At 31.3% G+C, this 24,680-nt stretch overlaps 1 protein-coding gene across 1 annotated transcript; it reads right to left on the bottom strand.

Annotated features, from left to right (window-relative positions):
* Positions 1-261: 261 nt before the first annotated feature.
* On the bottom strand, positions 262-22,527 carry LOC129909246 (uncharacterized). Its single transcript, XM_055986302.1, has 5 exons — positions 21,362-22,527; positions 16,722-16,817; positions 1,400-1,571; positions 943-1,342; positions 262-880 (listed from the first exon to the last, which is right to left on the bottom strand). Exons 1-5 carry the CDS (start codon positions 22,300-22,302, stop codon positions 696-698), a joined length of 1,794 nt encoding a protein of 597 aa, XP_055842277.1. The 5' UTR covers positions 22,303-22,527; the 3' UTR covers positions 262-695.
* Positions 22,528-24,680: the final 2,153 nt, after the last annotated feature.

Below are 24,680 nucleotides of genomic sequence, written 5' to 3'. Positions count from 1 at the left end.
TCTAAAGCTTTTTGTCTTAATAATAAAGTGGAATCATGGAAAAATTGCATCTAAGATCTACCTAATTTCATAATTAATAAAGTCTCATTTTTCTGAACTGAACCAATATCTTATTAGCTTTAAATCGATAGATATGCTCTTAAAGTTGCTACCAATGTGTCCATGTCCATCTTCTAAAATTCTTCTCCGATCTTCTTATTTAATATCTCAAACTTTTAAAAATTTCAAAATTTGAACCGAGTTTAGAAACAAAACAAAAAGTTACAACACAAACATTAATTTAAATTATTTAATTAATGAAGAAGGCTTACATTTTATTTCCACTAAACTATTCATACAATGCAATAATCAAAAAAAATTAACTCTATTGATTGATTGATTACAAAATAAAAAAACAAACAAACAAAACATATGTAAATTCAATGTGATCAATACCGCTCTGACTAGAACACCTAAAATTAATATTAGATAAAGGTAGGTATATTACACAAGTTCTTAAAGGATTTATTTTTCTTAATCCTTTCTTTTAATTTCTACTGACTAAAATTCTCAATTCTCTTGATGATGCAACAGCAAAATCAAAACTGATATTTGCATCAAATTTAACATTGTTCCGTAGCCGATCCACCGCTAGCTATGATTAAAGGACCAACTTCTGGAACGTCCATCTGTCCAGTGCCGGTAAATGATCTAGGTCAAGCCACAATATCATTGCCTGCAGTGTAACCAAAGTAATTCAAATTGAATTCATCGTTGAATAGAACTTCTTCTTCAACTTGAATACCCAATTCGATAGGATCGATTTCTGTCACATAGAAATCACTGCGCAACCCGCTTTCGTGTACAGAAACATCTTTTTGTATTGGATTTAAATAGTCCTCTGATATGAAAGAGAGATATTTGTAAGGTCTTTATTTAAAAGACTAAACTTCAAAAGCTTACCAGCATCCAAATAACTATCGTGATATGTGCTTATGATTGAATTTACCGCCTGAACTTCGACATCTCTGTGAATTCCGTTCAAAATTTGCCCAGCTGTCTTGCGGAGGTCCTCGTCAGTGATGAGATCATTAAATGGCAGTTCATGTGCAGTTGACACAACCGGAGTTGTCCCCAGACGATCACAGGTTGACGATGGAGAACAACTTGTTGAAGATTGGTCTACTGATGAAATTGTGTGATCTGGTGAAATGGATGTGTGCATTTCTTGGGTGATTGTTGCTGCTGCTATGGCTGCTTCATCAAACATTTGTTGACTTTGATCGTGACTATTGGAAGATGATTCATATCTTTCTCTTTGCAGAGATTCCATTTTGAAAAATAAATCCAAGCGTTGTTTCTTCTACAAACAAAAATATTTGGAACCATTTTTTGGCCAAGTATTAAAAAAATTACTTACGTGTTCCCATGCTAAAATATTTTCCTCCGAATCACCACTAGAAATTGTCCATAAGTGACCAGCACCTTGGGGAGCTTTGACACCCTTTCTGAAATGTGGATTGATTGAAAGGTTGTGTCGAACAGAGTTCTTCCATCGGTCATCATTTGATTTGTAGAATGGAAAGCGGTCACTGTTAAAAATATCAAAAAATTAAATGTTTTAAAATACGAATTCTATATGTATAGATGTACATGAATATGGTATGGATCTAACAAAAGTTTTGAAATAAGTCAAAAATGCTGCTGAAAGTTTAGAATTTCTAACCTAGTCATTTAAAAAGCTCTTTTTTGGCATATGCCTTGATTTCTTTGTTTACAGGCTAGGTTGTTAGAATGGTGTTTCTTCAAAATAAGTGCTGTTTACTTGATACGTCACAAACTCGAGAAATTTTAACAATATGTAGTCTAGAAAAGACATTTGCTAGATTAATATCGATGCAGAATTTCACCCCAACCGCAAGTTTCCAATAACCACCAAATTCCATTTATTGTTTTTTTTTTACCACATTCGAAAAGTGGCCAGTAGGAGGTGGTTATAAATTACTAGGTAAGCAGAAAAAAAAATTATGTTCATGTACCTAATCTGGCAATTATTTAAGGTATTTTTTAATGCTGAACCGTGATTAAAAGAAATTTCCAAATTACCAAAATGAGATGGATTTTGACAAACATTTTGAGTATCGAAAAATTGCCCTAAGTTATGTGTACCCGTAGACAAAGAAAATTTGGTTTAAGAATTTTTCTTTAACTCTAGAGTTTTGAGATTTGAGTCCTCTCTAGCTTTCAAAGCCACTCGACAAAAAAAAATTAACATCCGCAATAGAATCAAATGATGTTAATAATATTTATAAAACAAGAATAGCTTCCATTGAATGTCGCAAATTTTTAAATAGAATTCAAAGGTGTAGGTTTTGATGATGAAACTTTGCCCTTTTCTTACAGATAAAGAGTCTACATGTCATGTTCTTTTTGTTTGTGAAATCAAAACTTCTCTATTGCTTCGAAAATATTTTTGAGCCTAATAAATAGTCTATTTAATAGACCGGAGCTCCAGAGCAAAAATAGAACAAATTCATTCAAGAGAAATGGTAACGGAGTTACGAATAACAGAGTTACGCGCGACAGAGTTACGGCCGTCAAAGTTACGCGAAACCGAAGTTACGAAAAACTAGAGTTACGAACTCTAAAATTATGTTAAGCTATGACATGTGATTTTTGGGTTGGCAACAATTGCGAGGAACGATATGGAATTATGGAAACATAAATAAGAGAATATCGATACGTAGGTGCAATATCAGTTGGACAAATAAGAAGTTAATTTCAATTATGTCCCCCAAACTTACATAAGTATACATATGTTTTTTTCTATTTCAACGTTTTTGCGATCTTCTCACAAAAACAAAACCATATATGTATATCTATACCTATCCAATCAAAATTTTACAAGATTAAATAACACCCATTTTCGCTTTACTCATTTAGTTCTGACCAATGAGAAAAATGTTAATCTCTTGTTTGTATTTCCATAATTCCGTATCGATCCTCGCAATTGTTGCCAACCCAAAAATCACATGTCATAGCTTAACATAACTTTAGAATTCGTAACTCTAGTTTTTCGTAACTTTGACGCTCGTAACTCTGTCGCCCGTAACTCTGGTATTCGTAACTTCGTCGGTTTCCCCATTCAAGACTTTTTATTGCTTAAAATGATTCCTTTTCATAAACGAATTCTTCAGCCAAAAATGTAGTGCAAAATCCATTGGTGTATTTCTGAGAAAACGGCAACACTGGTCGGTTTTCAGTTTTTTTGATTTAACTCGAAAACCAAGCCTAACTTACAAATGGCACAAGAACACTTTTCGTAGCAAATTAAATTTTCTATCAAGTTAAGGCGGTAACAAAATTTTAAAAACTAGTTTTGACCAAAATTCTAACCTAAAATCAATAAAAAAAGTTTAAAAAATTGAGGATTTTATTTTTTTTTACAAAATCAGGGGGCATTTTGTGCATGTACTAATAAAATAAAGTAAAGGTAAAAACCTTTGATAAATCGCAATTTTTAATTTAAAGTTTCTCTTGAAAAACGAAAAAAAATACTCAAATGAGTTTTAAACAAAATAGCCCAGGCAAATTAGTAAATCAAATCGAATTTTTCGCGGGACAAAATTTTTTCATGGAACGTGTTCGGGTGTATATCGTAAAAGTAAATTTGTTGGGGTGATAGGATATCGGGAACAGCCGCAATCTATTAAAGAGGTCGGTGCCGTTTTTATTTCATAGCTCTATTTTTTACTCATTTAAACCAAAAATGTCCAAGTAAAGACTTATTCACAATGAAATTATCTAAAAAATGATATACAAATGAATTCCGTGAGTTAATTGAATTCAATTTTATAGTCGGTCAAAGTCCGGGTTTGTCTCGCAAGGTTAGGTCAAAATGACATTTTTTCAAATAGGTATCCGAAGAACTTTTCATTTTTGGAATTTTGGAATTTTCTTCAAGAATGAGTAACAACACTTTTAATTATTGAAGGTTTTGAATGAACAACAACAACTTGTGTGTGTTACCACTACTTTTAATTATTATTTATAGAATAACTTCTGTCTTAAATTAAGCGGAAATCCACTTAATTTAAGAGGAAAATCTTCTTATTACCATAAAATTAAGCGGATTTTGCATATTTTGGCTGCTAAATCAAAACTTTTTCAATTATTGTCTATAACTTTCCTTATTACGACTCCATTTTATTTATTTCAAGCCAACTCCCACTATGAATAATTTGACCGATAACTATATATCTTTCTAGTCGACCAAAGGACATACGAAATTTTAAGTCTTGCGCATTAAAGTACTTTATCCTCACTTACCCCAACTACATCCAATCATTTCCCTTGGACTGGGATTGGAATTTCCCATTAAGCAAAGACTTGACAAAAAAAAAAAATAAAATGTCGGAAAATGTAAGAAATTTAATGACCTTTCCGCGAAACAACGACAAGACCAAACGATTCTCATACCTTTGAAGCTCTTCATATAGCAGAGCATATTTCGTGCACGTTACGCCTACGACTTCGACCTGTTCTTAACATTGCGTGTCCTTAATTATTCCGAAAAACCAAAAACAACTACTACTAACTCTCTATGCAGAAAAGACTTTCCACGAGTATAAGGATATTTTATGTATATATGGAGGTGTATAGACTTTCTTTAGAAGACAATCATTGCTGGATTGGACATTTTGGAAATAAAGGCCGAGGGTTTTGAGTTATTTTGACGGTTATTTTTTCAATTTTTCTTCTCTCTGAATATTCAATTTGGTCACAAAAGAGGGTTTTAACGTTGTTGAGTAAGAATTTCGGAGCACCACAGCCGCACAAGGACTGCACCACGTCCGCACAATTTCATTTTGAAAGAAAAATTCGGTGCACCACCACCGCACCACGACTGCACCATGTCCGCACCAATTAATTTTGTATGAAAAATTCGCTGCACCATAATACATAATTATGGATTGTTGAAAAATAAAAAAAAAAATACCGACGAGAAGGAGATTCAAACCCGAGTATCCAGAGCACATTCAATTAGAAGTCAAACGCCTTAACCACTCGAACACCAGACCACTTTGAAGACGACTTAAACATTTGTATAAGTACGAGGATAGAATTTTTGATCATGGTGCAGACATGGTGCACCAAATTTTGTTCATTTTTACTTGCTCTATAGGGCAAGTATTGGTTTCGTGTAGAAAAAAAAAATCGAGGTTTTAATCAAAACCAACATTACGATGATGGAGAAGATCATAAAAGTGGTTTTCGTCATGCCGTCCGTCGGTCTGTGCGTCTGTGCGTCTGTACGTCCATCTGTACATGGAGCTAGGGCCTAAACGGATGGATGGATTTGCTTGAAACTTGGTACAGATGATTTTTACGTAATTCCCTAGGACCGTTTTTTTTATTTTTTTAATATCTCTAATTTAACGCATATCTCCCATATAACGTTTTCGAGGTATTTCAAATTTCTCGAAAACGGCTCTAACGATTTCGTTTAAATTTGGTGTGCGCAGTACTCTTATTGATTCCAACAAAACTGCGTTTTTAGTTTTTCTCAAAAAATGCCGAGAGCGGAAATATGGCGTTGCCGTTTTTCAAAAATTGACATTTTTTTTAAGTTCATATATTTCATCAAAGCATAAGTCAATTTTTTCAAAATTCACAGACATCATAGGTATTGAAGTGTAAAATGTAAAAAAAAAATTTAAAAAAAAGTTTTTCAAAAAATATTTAAAAAATTGAATTTTTTTAACTTTCGATTTTTTTTTTTTTGTTTTTATTTTTTTTTTCTCCACAAAATCTTAAATTTCCAATAGATATTTAAGATAAAGAAGCTTTGAACTACAAGAGCAAGTACGTGCGACCCAGTCGTGCATTTTATTTTTCAAATTTTCAAAATGAAATGGTAAGGACGTGGTGCAGCGGAGGTGTGGCGGTCAAAAAGTGGTGCGGACGTGGTGCAGCGATATGGTGCGGCGGAATTGCATTTTTACTCGGGGAAAACTGTGAATTTAAGATGAAAAAAGCCTTTGAACTGGGTTCGTAAGGTCTTTATTGTGAGCCCTCTACTCTTCGCGTAATTATTTGCTTACATTAACAAACTAAATCCGTCTCTGAAGACGGGCAATGATATTTACAACGACGACAGTTCCCTACGTCATGACTGCCAGCACAAGGATACGTCTTTGGGGTTTTTTTTTGTTCTTCTATTTTTCTATTTTAATAGGCCAGGAGTTGTCAATCGTGTTTCATGCCACTTCAATAATAACTTGTGGTAGATATATAGCAGAAGGGTGGCATAAGAGTGGGGTCGCGGGTCAGGATAGAAGCACAAAAATCATGAGGAAAGAATATCATTTATTATGACCTCCCGTGCAGCGGGTCTATCATCCTTCAAATTGTGTTTTGATATATTTTGAATATTTTTTTCGGCAAAGAAAAATAAATTCAATCCACGTTTTTTGTCTTGGCTATCCGTAGATATAGTAGCTTCTTTTACTATATACAATATTTTATATTCATTTCTTTTATCCTTCCTTTCTTTTATCCTTCCTTTTGAAGGGTGGCGGTTGGTTCTATTTGGATAGATAGCTGACTGGCGGCTGACGGCTTGGATATGGTTAGAGTGGCTACAAAAGAAGAAGTAGAAATAAAAAAATGAATTCTAGAAAGACCCCCCTTAAAAGGGGGTGGTTTCATTTCATTGTCCATCCCTCGTTGGAAGTTAGCGGAAGTTTTTGTAAAGAGCTTCTGAATGGCCAAGCGAAAAGGATACCGTGCCAGGCAGTAACCTGGCACCAGACCAAGTGAGTTCATAAATTATATATTTTATATACGAACAAGAGATTGGTAGCAGAGTATACTACTGGTTGGCAGTAAGGGTAGGATATTCTAGATATGTATGCATGAACAAGAAAACCAGCAATGGTGAGAGTCATCCGTTTCGTGCCATAATTTGGTCCCACGGAAGGGTCGCAGGACCTGAACAAAAAAAATGAAACTTTGAAAGTCAATTTAACCTGATTCACAATGAAACTATATAGAACATCAGATACAGAAATGTTCTTCATTATTGTCTATTCTAATGCGGACTTGAATGTTGAGGGAGGGGTAGAAAAGGTGGTAGCAGTGGAAGATAAATTTATGAACATATTTCCTTCTCATATTCCACTTGTCATTCGGGGCCATTATATCATTTATGAATTTTTTTTTTTTTTCAAATTAAATATGTAAAAAGTTTTATAATAGGAATTTCAAATGTGATCAATGGCAAAGTCGAGGTAAAAAGTTTTTTTTATAAGTAAATATACAAAATAGTATTTAACTGAGCAAGGAGCAGTAGTAGAAGATGGCGGATGCCTTGCTCCAAAGTTTTAATGATACTAAGTTTAAGTATCTAGTATTATTATAATACTTAGGCCCATTTGCTGAAACGGAACTTAAATATTTAAGTAAAACATAAAAGACTAAATTCGACATACCGGTTTGCACGAACTTAAAAGTAACCCCTAAATCTAACTAAGTTTAACATAATTTAGGATGAGGAAATAGTAGATCATAAGGGTAGTATGTTATACTTAAGCAATTTTAACTGGAAAAAAAGAAAAAAACACCCCCTAAAAATGATTTTGGGTGAAAAGTGCACAATAATTATAAGTTTAAGAACGGTTAATTTACTTTTTACGTGTTAACCATTAGTTGATGGTACAATTTGCCGCACGAATTCGTACACAATTTTAAATATTTTGTTGTCAAAATTTCCACACACGATACAAACAAACACAATGACACACAAATACCTACACAAAAATAATCCTTCAAATGAATAATTTTTTTTTTTTAATTAAACAACATTTATTTTACCGCTTTCACTGTTATTCACTTTTTCTTCAATAAAAATAGACGGAATAACCAAATTTGTTAAATTATTTTCCGTTAATTGTTCAAAAATAATTTAAATTAACTGACGTTTGAGTCGATTTGACAATTTGATTTGAAACTCTCAGCGATTTCTCGCATGAAAGTAAATCATTGCTAGGTTGAGCAAAAATATTTTTTAGCAACTGGGAATAAACTAAGGAAAACATAAGTGCTATGTTCGACCTAGCTAAGATTCAAATTTATGATTCGTATGAGCAAATGGGCCTTAGTTTTTAAATTGGTTCGGAATATGTAGTCATACAATTATTATTTTTTTTTAAGATTGTTTTTTTTTTTCTTGCAATTACTGTAAACGAACACATGTATAGGTAAGTAATATAAGTAATAGTCGAAGAAAGACAGGAGCTTGGATCAGAAATAATGCTTTGAATGACTAGTATCGACGCACAACCTAACAAATTCCTTATTGCTTTTTCTCTTGAAAAATATTTAAAGTCCTAGAATAGGTAAGAGGTGATGTTTTTCAAGCTGGAAAATTCATGGATATGATTATAACATTACTTTAGGGTATTTTTAAGTTCTAGATATACAAGTTAGTAAAATATTAAAGTACTATTAAGTAAAATATAACCAAAAAATTTTTTTAATAATAATAAAATAAACAAATTGGCACTGTTTTTTTCTTTGGAATAGTTACAATAATAAAGAATCATGAAATTTAATTTCGGAACAATAGAATATAAGACCAGGGTCGATAATTTTTTAAACCAAAAAAAAATCATAGTAGAATGAAACCCATTGGAAAAGGAGGGGAATATGATAAAAATGAAAGGAAAAAAAAATTACGGGCGAGCCGAGTTCGGGAAGTGGGTGGGTTGAGTTTTTAATGGTAAAAAATGGTATATCTCGATTTCCGGCAAATCTACAAATCCTATAGAAAAAAGTTGAATAGCAAAGTTGTAGGTAATAAAAAGATCTACAACTTTTGTATCAACAATTTTTTCACATAACCTCAAAATTTATGTGAAAAATTCAAAAAACCGAGTTTTTGGTTTTTTATTTTTATCTTTTTCAAAAACAAAAATTTTTCTACGAAATTTGGTGAAAACTTACCTTATTATGTCCCAAACACACTGTAATTTATTTGATTTAAAATATTAATTTTGTTTAAATTATTTTGACTTAATACCAAAAAAACACCCTAATTTTCAATCGAAAATTCACGTGTCAAAATATCAGCTTTTTTCAAAAAGTCGGTAGGAATTTCCTTCGTTAAAGTGTCTATTTTCTGATAGTGTAAAAAAAAATTTACATTAGTATACTATAGAACATGTTCTCGTAAAATTCAAAAAATGAAAAAAGCTTGAATTCGAAAAAAAATTTTTACATTGGTTACAATTTTGGCCTATTTATTCAAATTTACACTTTAATTACTCAAAAAACGTATAATTTATCAATGTTACCTGAAATCTTACGTTTTTTGAGTAATTAAAGTGTAAATCATCATATAATAAAACGGCAAACACTTATTTTGTGGTACAAAATACGCGGCCCACAAAAACCGAAGGGGCATAAATTATATACCGAACGATAGGAAATTTTATCTAGATGTGCAGAATGTACATATACTTTATTTATTTTTTTTTTTACCGAAATAGATAAAAAACATAAATTAAAATTGAGGAAAAAAACAAAAACAAATGTGCTGAACCACGCCCTCTCCCTTCTGGAAGTGGAAACTTCTAAAAGCAAAGACGGGAACCTTCGAAGACATTCTCGAATTTCGAATAAAATTAAGTGTTGCATATTCTTAGTAGTTAATAAAGTGATTTATATAGTGTGCTTATTTGAGCATAAATAAAAGTTACAATTGGCACTCGAATTTTGAGTGCGGGGTCGGCTAGTTTGAATAAATAGGCCAAAATTGTAAACAATGATAAAAATTTTTTTTCGAATTCAAGCTTTTTTCATTTTTTTAATTTTACGAGAACATGTTCTATCGTATACTAATGTAAATTTTTTTTTTACACCATCAGAAAATAGACATTTTAACGAAGGAAATTCCTATCGACTTTTTGAAAAAAGCTGATATTTTGACACGTGAATTTTCGATTGAAAATTAGGGTGTTTTTTTGGTATTAAGTCAAAATAAGGTAAACAAATTAATATTTTAAATCAAATAAATTACAGTGTGTTTGGGACATAATAAAGTAAGTTTTCACCAAATTTCGTAGAAAAATTTTTGTTTTTGAAAAAGATAAAAATAAAAAACCAAAAACTCAGTTTTTTGAATTTTTCACATAAATTTTGAGGTTATGCGAAAAAATTGTTGATACAAAAGTTGTAGATCTTTTTATTACCTACAACTTTGCCATACAATTTTTTTCTATAAGATTTGTAGTTTTGCCGGAAATCGAGATATACCATTTTTTACCATTAAAAACTTAACCCACCCACTTCCCGAACTTGGTTCGCCCGTAATTTATTTTTCCTTTCATTTTTATCATATTCACCTCCTTTTCCAATGGGTTTCATTCTACTATGATTTTTTTTGTACTTTTTAATGTTTTTGAAGGCATCGGCACTGGTCTCTCAAAAACCTTCGATGTTTTTGAAGAAGAAGTGAAATCGGTCCATAGTACTTTTTTTAACCATCTCACAAAAAGAAATCGTACTTCACTTCTTCCTGTAATATCGATGATTCTTCAGTTTCTTCAGCCAATAATAGAAGAAAGAGATCTTATAAATGAACATCATTTTGTTTTTAAAAGCGACGATTCTTGACGAGACAAATTTAGTGTGCCGTTTGCGAAGAACTAGATTAACCAGAGATACTCAGAATTAGATGGGGGAACTTCTGACGTCATACTGGTTTGCTCGGATTTACGATTTTGGATAAGTAAGTGTAAAAAAAACACTGTGTGTGTATTTCACATTTATTCATGGATACAAAAGAAATTACAACAACACGAAATACACATATAGGTTTCTAACGTTTTACCCAAACGTATGCAAAATTCCAATCTGTTTTGGGTATCTATGGACAAAACATTCTGATTTGGTGCAGTGAACCGTTTAAAAATAGAGGGATTTTTCATTTTATTTCCTTTATTTCAAAATTGTATTTCCTTTATTTCAAAATTTAAACTTTAAGCATCAATTGATTAACTTACAATTTTTATTTTACAGAAAAAAATTATATAAGAAAATTGTTACTATTACTGAAATGACTTAATTTTTAAATAAATCATTTAGCTATAACTTTAAATATCATCTGAAGAAAGTTTCATCGAAAAATTGCCTATAACACATAACTCAACTTCGAGAGATATAAATTGCTAGATAAGTTCCATTTGAAAACCGTGCAATTCGCATAAATTTATTGGGAAAAACTTCTTGTGGATTTGGGATCGTGCTGGACACAAATGGTGGCTTTTCATGTGCTTGAAAGAATTGGAAATAGATGTATTATTCAAAGCCTCGAATAATTATTGTCAGATATCAAGGTGCACCACATATTTTCTAACTCTATTAAGTACGGTGTATTTTTCTATACATGTTCATTGATTAGAAATTTTTAAAATCAATAACGAGACTCTCGCAACGCCCTCATCTCGTCGTCTCGCAACATTGTGAAACAGGCAAAAAATTCGTAAAGGAACAAAAAGAGCCGACATTTTTATACAGACACGAATGGTAATATGTATCTTTATTACATAACTAATCCATAGATTTTTAAGAAAAGCATTTTTACTTGCGATATAGGTACTATATATCAAGTTATGCATTCGTACAAAAAAAAAAAGTTGAGATAACATTTTTCCATGACATTACGATGGTAGACAAAAGACAATGCCAAAAAAGTGGGTCCCGGAAGTCCGTCTGTCTGTCTGTCTGTCTGTCAGTCTGTCTGTATAAGGAGCTACAGCCTAAACGGATGGACCGATTAATGTCAAACTTGGTATGTAGCGTTATTTGGCGACTCTCCAGAGGGGTTTTTGGAATTAATTTTTTTGGACCAAAAATAACGGTACTTGTCATATACCGATTTTAGTAAAATTGAAATATCTCGAAAACGGCTCAAACGATTTTGTTTAAAAAATTCAAATATTAGTTTTAAACTAAGGTCTATATTTCAATGAAAAAAATTTTTTTTGAAAATCATTATTAACGGTACCTGCCATAGAACCGTTTTTTTCAAATTCGAATATCTCCGAAATTTCTTATTCGATTTCAACGAAACTTTTTGTGAAGAAGCATTTATATAATTTAAATATAAACCAAAAATAAAATTTCCAAAAAAATAATTTTTAATTTAATTTTGAAATTTTTTTTTTTGAAAAATCAAATTTTCGAAAACGGGACATTGAATTTTTTTGAAATTTTGTTTTTAGATGTTGATTAGTGATTTCTACAAAATGGCATTACAATTTTATTTTAAAACTTTTTTTCCAAAAAATTGTTTTTTTTTTAAAAACTGCTCTAACGATTTTGAAATTTTTTTTTTTTCTAAAAATGCACGTTAATATATCAATCGAAACTGCATACTTGTTTTGGAGGGCAATTTAATTTCAGATTTTATTTTATTTTTTTTTTTAAACCAATTTTATTTTTATTTTCCAAATTTCTATATAAAAAGTCTTAAAAATTTAAGCAACTTTAACTCCAAGAGCAAGTTCGTGTGACCCAGTCGTGCATTTTATTTTAATTTAAAATTAGGCTTAAGTAATTTGAATGTTAGTCATAAGTATATTATTCAAAATTTATTTATTTAATTTTCTTTATATATATACTATTAGTATTTAAGTAATTTTGTATACAGGGTGTCCCACAGTCACCGCCCCAAATGAAAACCATGGATTCCTGTTAAGTCGAAAAACTTAAGAGGTAATTTTCTCGTTTTCGTCCCGTTTTCGAGTTACCACAGTTTTTATGATTTTTGCTCTCTTGTCCTTTAACTGGCCTTATCTTTGCCAAACTACGTTTGATTTGAAAGATTTTTTTTACAACCAATCAAGAATTTATTACAGTTTAAGTTTGTCTCAAAACTTTTTTTTCTGCGGACAACCGTTTCTCCACAATTTTGCATCAAACACAATTTTCTACGTTTTTTAAGTTGTTTTTTTACAGTTTCATATCATTTAAGTCAAAAAAACACGTTAATGAGTATACATTTTGTGTGCTTTTTATTAAAGCCCAGTTCATTTTCATAAAAAAAATAGGTTTTGTTTCATAAAAAAGGCTACTGAGTGAATTAAAAAAAAATATAATTTTTAAATACAAAATTAATTTAAATGAATTAAAACTTTTTCTGAGCTGTATCTATTTGTTCTTTTCTTAACCACAATAGCTCAGAAAAAGTTTTTAATTCATTTAAATTAATTTTTTATTTAAAAATTATTTTTTTTTTAATTCACTCAGTTTGTTTATTTTTTTTTAATTGCTTTCAGTAGCCTTTTTTATGATATAAAACTTATTTTTTTTTTATGAAAATAAACTGGGCTTTAATAAAAAGCACAAAAAATTAATCCTCATTAACGTGTTTTTTTTAATAAAATGATATGAAAGTGTAAAAATAACTTAAAAAACGAAGAAAATTGAGTTTGATGCAAAATTGTGGAGAAACGGTTTTCCGCAGAAAAAAAAGTTTTGAGACAAACTTAAACTGTAGGGGAGAGTGGGGCTAAATGTAACAGGGGTAAGAATTAACAGCTAAAAAAAGCGATGTTCCTTTCAATATTAAGAAACGCGTAAAGGAGAAAAATTCTCAATTTTTGCATATCTACCGGCACATTTTCTACAGATGAAGATTAGACGACAGGGTGAGAAGTTACACTAGTGGTGCCCAAAAAATCCATGTTTGTAACTTTTTTTTTAAATTTTATTTTTGGTCTACCTCTTTACCCGAAAAAGATAGAGTGCTAAGTGTTTTTTTGTCATATGCAACTGTGTTTTGGCTCAAATTGCGTGTATATGTTTTGTCTATATCAGTTTCGCTTTTTTTTTAAATTGATTTTATGTGCCAAATTTCATGCTGGGGCTAGTTGTAACATTTTTCCGGGGCAAGTTGTACCATGTAAAAACCTACCTATACTGAAAAATTGTTTACCTAATATAATTAACAACCCTGAATATGAATGCTTGTAATTGAATTTGTATTTATTTTGAAATTGGAAACACATTTTTGAACCACCACTTGAATTCATAAAGCTTATAAAACAATTTATGAATTCGAATAACTTTTATTTAAGACTACTGTCAAATTTTCTCTGGAAATCTTGGATTTGCTCTACTTTTTACAAATTTGCACCAAAATTTCATGACTGAGGTTTGTTTTTATTGTTATTAATTAAAAATAAATAAATATAAACAAATAAAGGTATTTTTCGCTTATTTTTAGTTTTTGGTACAACCTACCCCGGTATGTGTTACACTTTGCCCCGTATGTGGGGTAAGTTGAAACAACACGATTTTTTTTTTGGAAGCTTTATTTTTCAACATTACCGTTATGTTTTGCTTAATTTTTATGATGGATCTTGGAGCTAAAACATGGGTCTTTAATTTAAAAAAGGTGTGGTTGACCCACTTTCAAATTTGTAGGAGAACCATCGATTTTAGAAAAAAGTGTTACATTTGGCCCCACTCTCCCCTAATACATTCTTGATTGGTTGTAAAAAAAATCTTTCAAATCAAACGTAGTTTGGCAAAGATAAGGCCAGTTAAAGGACAAGAGAGCAAAAATCATAAAAACTGTGGTAACTCGAAAACGGGACGAAAACGAGAAAATTACCTCTTAAGTTTTTCGACTTAAAATTACCTCAGGAATCCATGGTTTTCATTTGGGGCGGTGACTGTGGGACACCCTGTATACATACCTACATGTATTTTATTGATTTAAGTAGCTTGTGTTAAGCTTTGTAATAAATTAAATACTTTAACCAGTATTAGAATCAGACTAAAAATACCAAATTAAAAACTTCGAGGACTCGAAAGATTTTGAATTTTTAAGTCAGATTTTTTTTTGCAAACATTTTGTTTAAAAAATACATAGATTTCTTAAAAATATTTTAATTTATTAGACTTAAACATCTGAGGTGACCCGGCAAAATTATCCTAGTATTTCTAGCTTATTTATACAACTTTCAGGTACCAGTTCTTCTGTATTTAGATTGGTCATATTATATTATTCAAGCTATAGCCCAGTAAGCATTCCTGGAAAAACAACGATAATAAAACTCTGAAAAATCATATCTAGCCATTCTAATTTTTTGTTTGTGATTTCCGAGTCCCTGTGTTCAATATACGTTAGGGGAAAATAGTGATTTTGAGTGTCAAAACATTATTACTGGGTACAAATCTCGGCCTTTCTAGATTTTCAATCCAATCTTTCCTAAAAACCTCCCATTAGATATATATCTCAATGACAAAAAAATTGTTTCAATTCCATGATAGACAAAAACAAAAAGAAAATGGAAAAACTTTATACTTTTTTTTTCCATTCAACCCCCCCCAACAGAAAACCTCAGCCCTAATTTCCATACAAATAATATCTACACGAAGTCAGTGAGTGCGGTATTTAAGCACATCCAGCAATTGACAGCATTGCGTGCAAGGTGTAAGTTTTTCGGCAGCGAACAACCTGTTCTACCCTTCAACCAATAAAAAAGCTGGGAAATTCTAAACGTGGAATGAGTTTCGGAAAACTATCCACAAATATAAAAACATCCATGCAAAGAGAAGATAGTATATATATGCCGCCCGTACACATTTTACATCCCCTACAGAGCTGGAGACCTATACAATATTATAGAAAAGACAGACCCTTCCGTTTTGGGCATATCGTTTCGTTTACAAATTGCCCATTAAATGTGTTTACCGTTTTCATAGTTCTAATAATGATTGTACATCATCAACTTTTCTACCTTTGTACAGGTACATTCGCCACGTGACGACCTTTGCAGTCATACACCTTTTACACGCTTCAATGGCGTCGCCACCGTTAACTTGAAGTGTAGTCGGTGCCTCAGGGTTGGTTTGGGTTAAACGTAAGACAGCTCATAGCTCACCCTTTTAGTAGCGAGTTAATCGATTTATAGATGAATACCTCCGTTCCGGTCATTATATTTTCATTGGGTGAGGATCATGCTTGATCGGACCTGGAAATATGGAATATACCTACCTAAAAAGTAATCCAAGAAACTTTAGCAGCTGACCAAAACATAGAATTCCATTACGTCTGTCAAGACGATATGGATGAACCTTTTTGTGTAAAGCGGGTGTCGCACCGGCCCGCACCAGGCACGAACAATAATAATTGACAAGTTTTATATGAATTTTATATATCTCCCACGCGATTTTACCCCCATTAAGAAACTTTTTGTTTTGGGGGGTAAGTATAAACCTAAGTAAGTAACTTTTCACTCACACCCCATATTGCCAAAGAATGAGGGAAATAAAAGTAAAACTCTTTTGCAAAGTTAGTGTTTGGCTTTGGTTAATTTACACAACGCCACTATTTTAATCAGTAAACAAATATCAACATGTTTGCACATTTTTTTGCTAAGGAAACACGTTGTTTTTTCAGTCGCAAAAAGACTTGTTGAGATTAATTTGTATTTAAAAGAAAAAAAAATAAATGTTTTTGTAAACAGTTTAGGTTGATAAACACCCCTTTACATTTTAGTCAAGTTCTATATCAATTAGGAAACAAAAAAAAATAATTCAAAATCTTAACTTTACAAGCAATAATGTCGGTCGGAATGGTCTTTTATACATATTTCTACATAGAAAAGACTGAAACTTTTTCAAAATAGTTGTATTTAGTTGTAGATGAAATAGTTTATACTTACGATATCCACTGGTAAATTCCGGAAACTGTAAGTTCACCCTTGTCCTCGAGGGCATATTCAATGAGTTCGGTATATGTAAACGGTGGCTTTTTTGGCCTGCAAAAAGGAATAAATCATTTAATTAAACATACATTATTTTAATGATAGTTTTTTTTTTATTTTATACGAAATTAGAACAAAATTTAAAACTATGCAAAATACCACGTTTATTTGCATTGATTCGGATCTCTAATTTAATTTAAATATTCCTTTTTCTACTGTCTTCTATGATTACATGATAAATGAAGAGTCATGACTATTTTCAAAAACAAATAAACAAACATGTATCTCGTCTCATGACATTGAATTAAAAATTCTATTTTTTTAACTTCGGGTAAATATTACTCATACGCCCGCCATACGCCCTTTTTTTATAAATTGAGAGATATTTAAAATTTATTGCACTTTTCTTCTGCAGAACTGAAATTTGTTCTTTAAAAGTAAAAACACATTGAAAATGCATCAACTATAAAAAAAAAGTTGAATAAAGTGAAAATCAGAGAAATAAAGAAAAATGTGCTCAAAAAGTAAAAAAGTACATAAGTGAAAATTTTCAAACTTATATATTTTTATATTTTTTCTGGATGGAAAACTGAAAAGCTTTTTTTTATCTAAAATAAATTAATATACCTACTAAAATATTTTCACTTTTATGTACCTACTTTTGCAAAAAGTGGCCAAAGTAGTTTAGGCTTAAGAAATGTTAAATACTTCGTCTTGAAGTTAAAAAGTATAATTTCTTTATGCATTGCGAAAATATTTGTGGGATTTTAAGCGAATATGAACAAAGTCAATTTTTTTCAATGAAAGCTTAAAAACTTAAAATAAAAGAATTTGATAAGTCAAATGATAATTTGAAATGGAAAACTCCGATGTTATTGTTTTTAGTGGCTTATTTTGTGTTATTTTCGTTCCTGAACACGAATAGAAAGTAGCGGAGCAAAAATTTAGAGAAAACTGATAAAACTGAAAAAAAAAAAACAAAAACAAAATATTATGTAACTTGGAGTGTGGTCAGCGTTGTTCCTAAGAAATAAATATAAGGGGCCACTTTCGGGACCATTTCAACATTTTAGGGGCCATTTCATTTTTCATGTAAAAAAAAATTTAAAAAAAACACATAACCAAAGCACATAAATTAGGTATATATTTTGTTTATTTAATTATTATTTCTAATAAGTTAAACACAAACTAAAGATATACATAAGTAGGTACTATAGTCTATAGATACAAGTAAGCAGTGATGCCGTATCCTTTCTCGTATCCTTTTTGCTTGTGAGTAATTTTGGCAGTTAAATCGAGAAATTATCTCGATAATTTTCTTACAGACACAGTTTCATTCACATTTTTCCAGGCTTCCAAGAATTTTTAGACCGAAATATTTCAAGTCGAGAAAATTTTGGTTATAGACACAAGCGAATGTGAGAATTTTCGTGCCGATTCACATCATGTTTGTTCCGATTTGCGTGTTTTATGCTAGAAATTTCTCGATGCTAGAGTTTCAAAACGTAGGCACTGGATTCACATCTCATCCAGAAGACATGCAGAGCACTACAGAAAAGAACTAGAACTTGCCCTCTGATAAATATTTTTCTTCCGTATTTCGTCCATTTTGACTCAATTCGGAGTACTTGACAGCGTTGCCACTTTGCTGCAATTGCTGTAGATCTACTACATTTCTTGATAAAATAAAATCTACTGCCACTTAATCAAATCTACTGCACTTCTTCAAATCAAATTCCAAGTGTTTTAAGGAAATAATAAACCAATTCCTTTGTAATAAATAGTATTGAAATGTACAAAATCTGCCTTGACTCAAAACCAGCTCTAAAAAAGCTGCAAAACACCAAGATTAACACTGTTTAAAGTGTTTTTGGCCCAACAGATAAAGTCTGGATTTGTGAAAAAAATCTAAAAGGAAGTACAAATGCTTAATTTAAATTCTGTACATGAGTTTGGTTGTAATAAGAGAGGTATTCTGACTGTTAAATCAACTAACTGGTATTGCTTGTTAAGTAAAAAATCTACTGGGAGTTTTTTTTTTAATCTACAGCATTTTTTGTATGAATCTACTGCGCAAATTTTGTTTGGAAGTGGCAGCACTGGCCTACGTGACCGTAATAGTTATTAATGGGTGCGTTCACGTACGCACAGATACCCTATCCAAGATACCTAAGAATCCGATACGTTTTTGAACACGAATCAGCTGATCTATAAATCTTCCATAAGATACACGGGTATCCAGAAATTTTTAGGATACCTTTGGATTTTTTTGCTTGTCAATACATGTGTCCGATCAGCTGAGATTTTATATGGGATTACAACAACACAAAGGTATCCAGATACCCTAAGATCCGTACGTGAACGCACCCAATTTTAATGATGCATCACCAGGAGCTATTATGTATATCTTGCTTCGAGATTGAGATAATGTCAAATTTAAAAAAAAATATTTGATTGCTTAAATTTTTCAAAAATGTCCGTTAGAAGGGATTCCAACTGCTTTTTAATTTTGTTCCCTTCTGTTCAAGAGAAAACGGAGCAAAATCTTACTGAGCTTTTTAGTTGGGAGTCTCGGAGTCTTAATTCATTTAGGTAATTCAGAATAGGACTGATTTTATAAAATTTCTTGATTTGAAAAAATATTATGATTCATATCGATTATTGCAAAATGGAAGCATTATGCCGAAATATTGTTTCTACAGCAATTTTATCTTCGATGGTTAAAACGTAAGAAGTTTTTTTTTTTGGTCATAAACTTTTAAAAATCATTTTAGTCTTTTTCCAAATGAAATAAAAATAACAGTGAACTGAATACTTCAGAAGCCTTTATCAATCAGGTTTAAACTAGATACTAGACATAGATACAATTTAAGATTAAAGATAAAGGAAGACAAAAATCATTTGTCTTCCTTTCTCTTCAGTGAATGCATTCGCAAAATATATTAAAAATCTATATTTAGTCGATAACTAGTTAAAAAAAAATCATCAAATTGTTAATACAACTAATTTGTTTTGTAAAAAAGCCTGTATTTATTAAAGAATTTCATTAAATGGGGCCATTTGCTGTTGGCTCGGGGCCAAAATATAAATTCTTGGGCCAAATGGCCCAATTAGGCACATTTGCACAACGCTGAGTGTGGTCTTAACGATTTTTTTTTTTACTTGTACTTGGTTTTCTTGACAAATGAAACGCTCAGGTTTTTGAGGTTGGAGATTTAGGAAAAATGATAGGGCATCAGCTTTTATATTTATAATTTCAAACAGTATAAATTTAGCCCATTCACATTAACTGGAAAGCTTACCTTATTTAAACCCCCCGAAAACAGTATAAAGCACAATATTAGAGTTGTCAGACTTTTGAATTTTAAGTTGTTAAGACTGCGTACTTATATTATATTTTGGTTATAACTCTATCTACTCCCAAAATTTGCTCAGCTTAATAGCAAAAAACTTGCTTTTTTCTCACTTTTGACTAGTACATAGAGAATTTCGGAATTAGATTAATTGAGGTTACAATAACGATTGTGCGTTCAGAAGATAGTTATAAGTACTATAATTCATTCTTGAAGAATTTTCCCAAACAAATCAAAAGTTGATCAGATATATGAAAAAATGTCAATTTGCCCCTACCTTACGAAACAAACCCGCACTTTGACTCACTATAAAGTTTTATTTAATCAACTCACGGAATTGTTTTGTACATATTTTTTAAGATAATTGTATTGTTAATAAGTATTATCCTAGTCATTTTTTGTTTAAATGAATAACAATGGAGCTATTCAATAAAAACGATACCAATCTCATTTTCAAGATGGCGGCTGCTCCCGAGATCAAATCATCCCTAGAAATTGACTTTTATGATAATAGACAACAAACCGAACACACACCCGAAAATATCGGTTGTAGAAATCACAATGAAATGGAGCGGAAAAGCAATGTTGTCAATTTGATCAAGAAATAATTGTGGATTCCCTCACCGAATTGTTAAAATTAAGTTAAGTATTCAGAGTTAAATGATAAAAATTTTATTTTTTCATGTATGTTTCGTATAACTCTGAAACGGGGGAAGTTATTCCAAAAAAGTATACAGGACTTGTTAATTTTGCAATTCCCTTCTAACAAATATAACTCCTTTTTCTACAAGCAATAGTTTAGAAAATATAGCCATTTGACATGTTTTAAAGGTACAAACTCCAAAACAAAGCCAATTGTAAGACAAAAATGAGAAAAGACAAAAACCAATCAATAAAGATTTTCTCTTCTTAAATAACGGTACAAATATCAACTATTACTATAATTATAGTCAAAAACTTTATGTTTCCGAATTCAATTTTTGTGACTGTCCGGTGGAGCTACTGTGCTCCTTTGTAAACTTAAATTTCTGTGTTCCCAACTTTTCTATTATTGCTATCTAGTTTCTTTTTTCAACAAAAATCGCAATATTTTCACAATTCGAAATATATGTATGTTGATTTTGAAACCGACATCTAAGGTTTTGTAAAACAACTTTGTAAATTTTGGAATCAAGGAAACCATTGCAAAATGTAAAAGCTTTCTGAACTACAACAAGCTAATTGAAAAAGTAGTCAGGTACTCACATTCTCGGACTATTCTCAACAACGACATTTTCCCCAACAATCATATCATTTGCATCCAATTCCGATGTAACTTCCATTACAAGTTCTTCAAATTTCTTCACCGTCTTGGTCTGAGATGATTTTGATTGTGATTTTGTTGAGCTTTCCGAACTGTTTTTAGTTACCACTGGTGTCGAGGACGACTGAATTTGATTCACTTCCGGTGAAAGATGTGGCAATTCTTCCAACTTAAAATTGAATAACCACGATAAATTTTTATCCTCAAAATCAGATTCAGTATCGGTATGAAATTTTCGATTAATTTCAGAATTCGATGTGCGATGGGATGGTTGTTGAATGTCTCCGGAATGAGAATTGTGCTTTTGCATTGCAAAAACAGAGGCCAAATTTTGTTGTTGTTGCTGATGCTGCTGTTGTTGCTGGATAGCGCTTACATCTTGATGGGATTGTTGTTGAATATTGTTGTTATTTGCAACATCTTGTTGCACTTGAGACCCTTCGTTGGTAATAACTGATAGTCCAGAATTATACCTATGATCCAATTCAAGAAGATCCGAATTCTGCCAGTTTCCATCAAATTGATCATTGGTAAAGTTAGTCTGGACAGGAACAAGGTTATTCTCATAACTGAAGAGATCATTGATGAAAGTACTCGAATTCAAGTTGAAATTCATATCATTGCAAATTTGATGAGACTCATGTTGTTGCTCTTGCTGTTGTTGTTGTTGGGGTTGCTGCTGTGATGACTCTCCCAGAGCTTGAAAAGTGTTATGCGTAGGGGAATATCCTTGAAGGTGCCTCTTCTTTGCCTGAACAAAGCCGTTACTATTATCGATTTGGTCGTCGGGACCGAGTTTCCGTTTTAAATAAAAATTTTCGCATTGCTGTGAACCCATAACACCACTCGATTGTGGAGAATTCATTTGAGTGTTAAGAATCATTAAAAAAAAAAACAAGGAAGCTTTTAAAATTAATAAACTGTCACTTGTATTTTTTGAGAATTTAAGAAATCTATGGTTGCTAGAAAATTGACACTAAAAACACTTGATTAGGATTTTTTTTGTCTTTAGTTTTTGCCAACGTTACCGACGACGTTGTTAATTCGAAAACTGCTGGATTAGAACTGAACTAGAGGTCCTTACCCGACGACAGTCTTCACTTAACAATATTGGTAATATATTTGGTGTCTGTTCTTTAAGGATATTAGTGTTTGAAGGATATTTTTGCTGCGCAGTCATGCAAATAAAAAAAAAAAAGAATAGTTTTCCATTAATTCCATGCCTTGCTCAGTGAACGTAATCGCTGCAATGTGAATATGTTCGATTGTTTCGGTTGGCTGAATCCATCTTTAATTGAGTTTTGTTTTTTGGGTAGACAAAATGGCCAAGGAAAAAGATTCAGATCAAGTATTGGAATGTGTGTGGGTGATATAAGGTCAATAAGATAGATTTGTCATCCAATCTCTTCTAGATTGTTTTTTATGATCATAAAATTGTATCTAAATCTTTTAATAATATAATTGTTTCTCTTCTTGGGTTTTATGAAAATAAATTTTTTATTTTAAATACATACAATATAAAAGTCGCAGCAACCGGGATAACATACATGTGGACATGTGCCTATAGACGGCACCCGTATCTGATTTTGTGACCAAATCGAAAAAAAGTGGTTTCATGGAAACTTAAAAGCACATCGATAAACCACTAAACCTAATCCCTACCAGCCTTACTCGAAATAAAAGAGCTGAGCAGCGAACTTTTTTTTTAGGACTCAATCTTAATTTTTCTGATGTTGGAAAAAATTTTGAGCTTGTGTTTGAAATAAATGAGTCTGAAGCAGGGTTTTAAAAATATCAATAAAAAAAAATTTTAAATTAAAAAAAAAATGTATGGCAACTAAATTTTTTCTCAGTTGCAATACAAATTTTATTTTCAATTTCAATATTGCCAAATATTTTTTTTAATGCAATTTATTTTTATTTGCAATAAGTCTTTTTTTTATTTTGGAAATGGAAAACTAATACACTAACGAAAAAAAAATGATTAGTTATTAATTAATCAAATCATTAGGGGTATTCATAAAACCACATCATAAAATGAAAAGTTTACCAAACACGTTTCATGAACGCCCCTAAAATGTGGTCGACACGCACGGCGAATTATTTTTTGTAAATATTTGCACTCATTTGAATTTATTTTATCGTCAAAATTAATCATCAAAAGTTTTCCACATTTACCAGATTTAGGGCGAAATTCATAGTTGTTACTCAAGTTAAAACTTAAGCATTCACTTGAGTATATAATAAAATCTTGACTTGACAAAATATTTTTTTTTTTTTCAATCAAATGCACAATGAAATTTAAATGATTTGAGGAAACTATCATCTAAAAATATATATTTTTTAATAATTCCCTATTCGTTTATTTCTTCAATGTTAAATATCGTCTATCGCAACAAAAACAAAACCAAATCGATGAAAAATTATTAAAAACAATACATTTTAAGATGACAGCTGGATTGAGAACATTTTTTCCTCAAGTCGAGATTTTACTTTACTTAAGTGGATCGCTATAATCTTGCTGCGAATAATGACATTACTTGGGAGAATGCTTAAGTTGAGAAGAATCTCAACTTGAGCAACGACTATGAATTCGGCTCTTATACTATGTTTCCACCTACCGTAGATCCAAGATTTAGCTGACTAGATTTAGAATAAATCTCGAGATTTATTTTAAATCTACTTCGCCAAACCTCAGATTTGGGTTCAGCTACCCTAAATCTATGATTTTCATCTACTTCCAATCCGAGATTTAGAATAAATACTTTAGTAAAGTTTTTCCACACAAGTTTTTGACAGCTAGTTTACCATATTTACCATTTTACCACGTTTAAGCGGTTTCATGAACACCCTATTAATTAATATATTCTGGATCATTTGTATCGAATGTTACCGGATGTCCCGAATGTGTTCTGAACATGTCATGCTTGGGACACGTTCGGGACACATTCAAACATTCCATTTAAATGCGAGGTATCAATTTGTTCCCAATTTTCCACTCATCTTTAATGTTCGCGCAATGACTACCTAAGAAGCGTGCTGCGCTAGAATGCGGAGGTACATGGGATCGATTCCTGGATTCTGTGAAGAAAATGTGTTCTTTTTCAATTAAAATAAAATTCTTCCCATTTCAGAACAACAGAAAGAGCATTGGAAAGGCCAAAAGTGAAGAAAAAACAAAATAGTAAAAAATTAAGAGAAAAAAATAAAATTCAATAAAACTTTTTTTAATTCATAAATTCAACATCTTATAACAACCTC

Source organism: Episyrphus balteatus, chromosome 2, assembly GCF_945859705.1.
Source record: "Episyrphus balteatus chromosome 2, idEpiBalt1.1, whole genome shotgun sequence".
Taxonomy (NCBI): domain Eukaryota; kingdom Metazoa; phylum Arthropoda; class Insecta; order Diptera; family Syrphidae; genus Episyrphus; species Episyrphus balteatus.
Note: the sequence above shows the minus strand (reverse complement) of the source record. Positions and strands in the feature narration are given on the sequence as shown.

Excerpts from the sequence above, each read along its gene's own strand:
- LOC129909246 (XM_055986302.1), bottom strand. The coding sequence starts at position 22,302 with ATGATTCTTAACACTCAAATGAATTCTCCACAATCGAGTGGTGTTATG. Across the intron at positions 16,818-21,361 it reads GTTGAGAATAGTCCGAGAAT|GCCAAAAAAGCCACCGTTTA; the intron begins GTGAGTACCTGA and ends TCCTTTTTGCAG. Across the intron at positions 881-942 it reads CGATAGTTATTTGGATGCTG|AGGACTATTTAAATCCAATA; the intron begins GTAAGCTTTTGA and ends CTTTCATATCAG.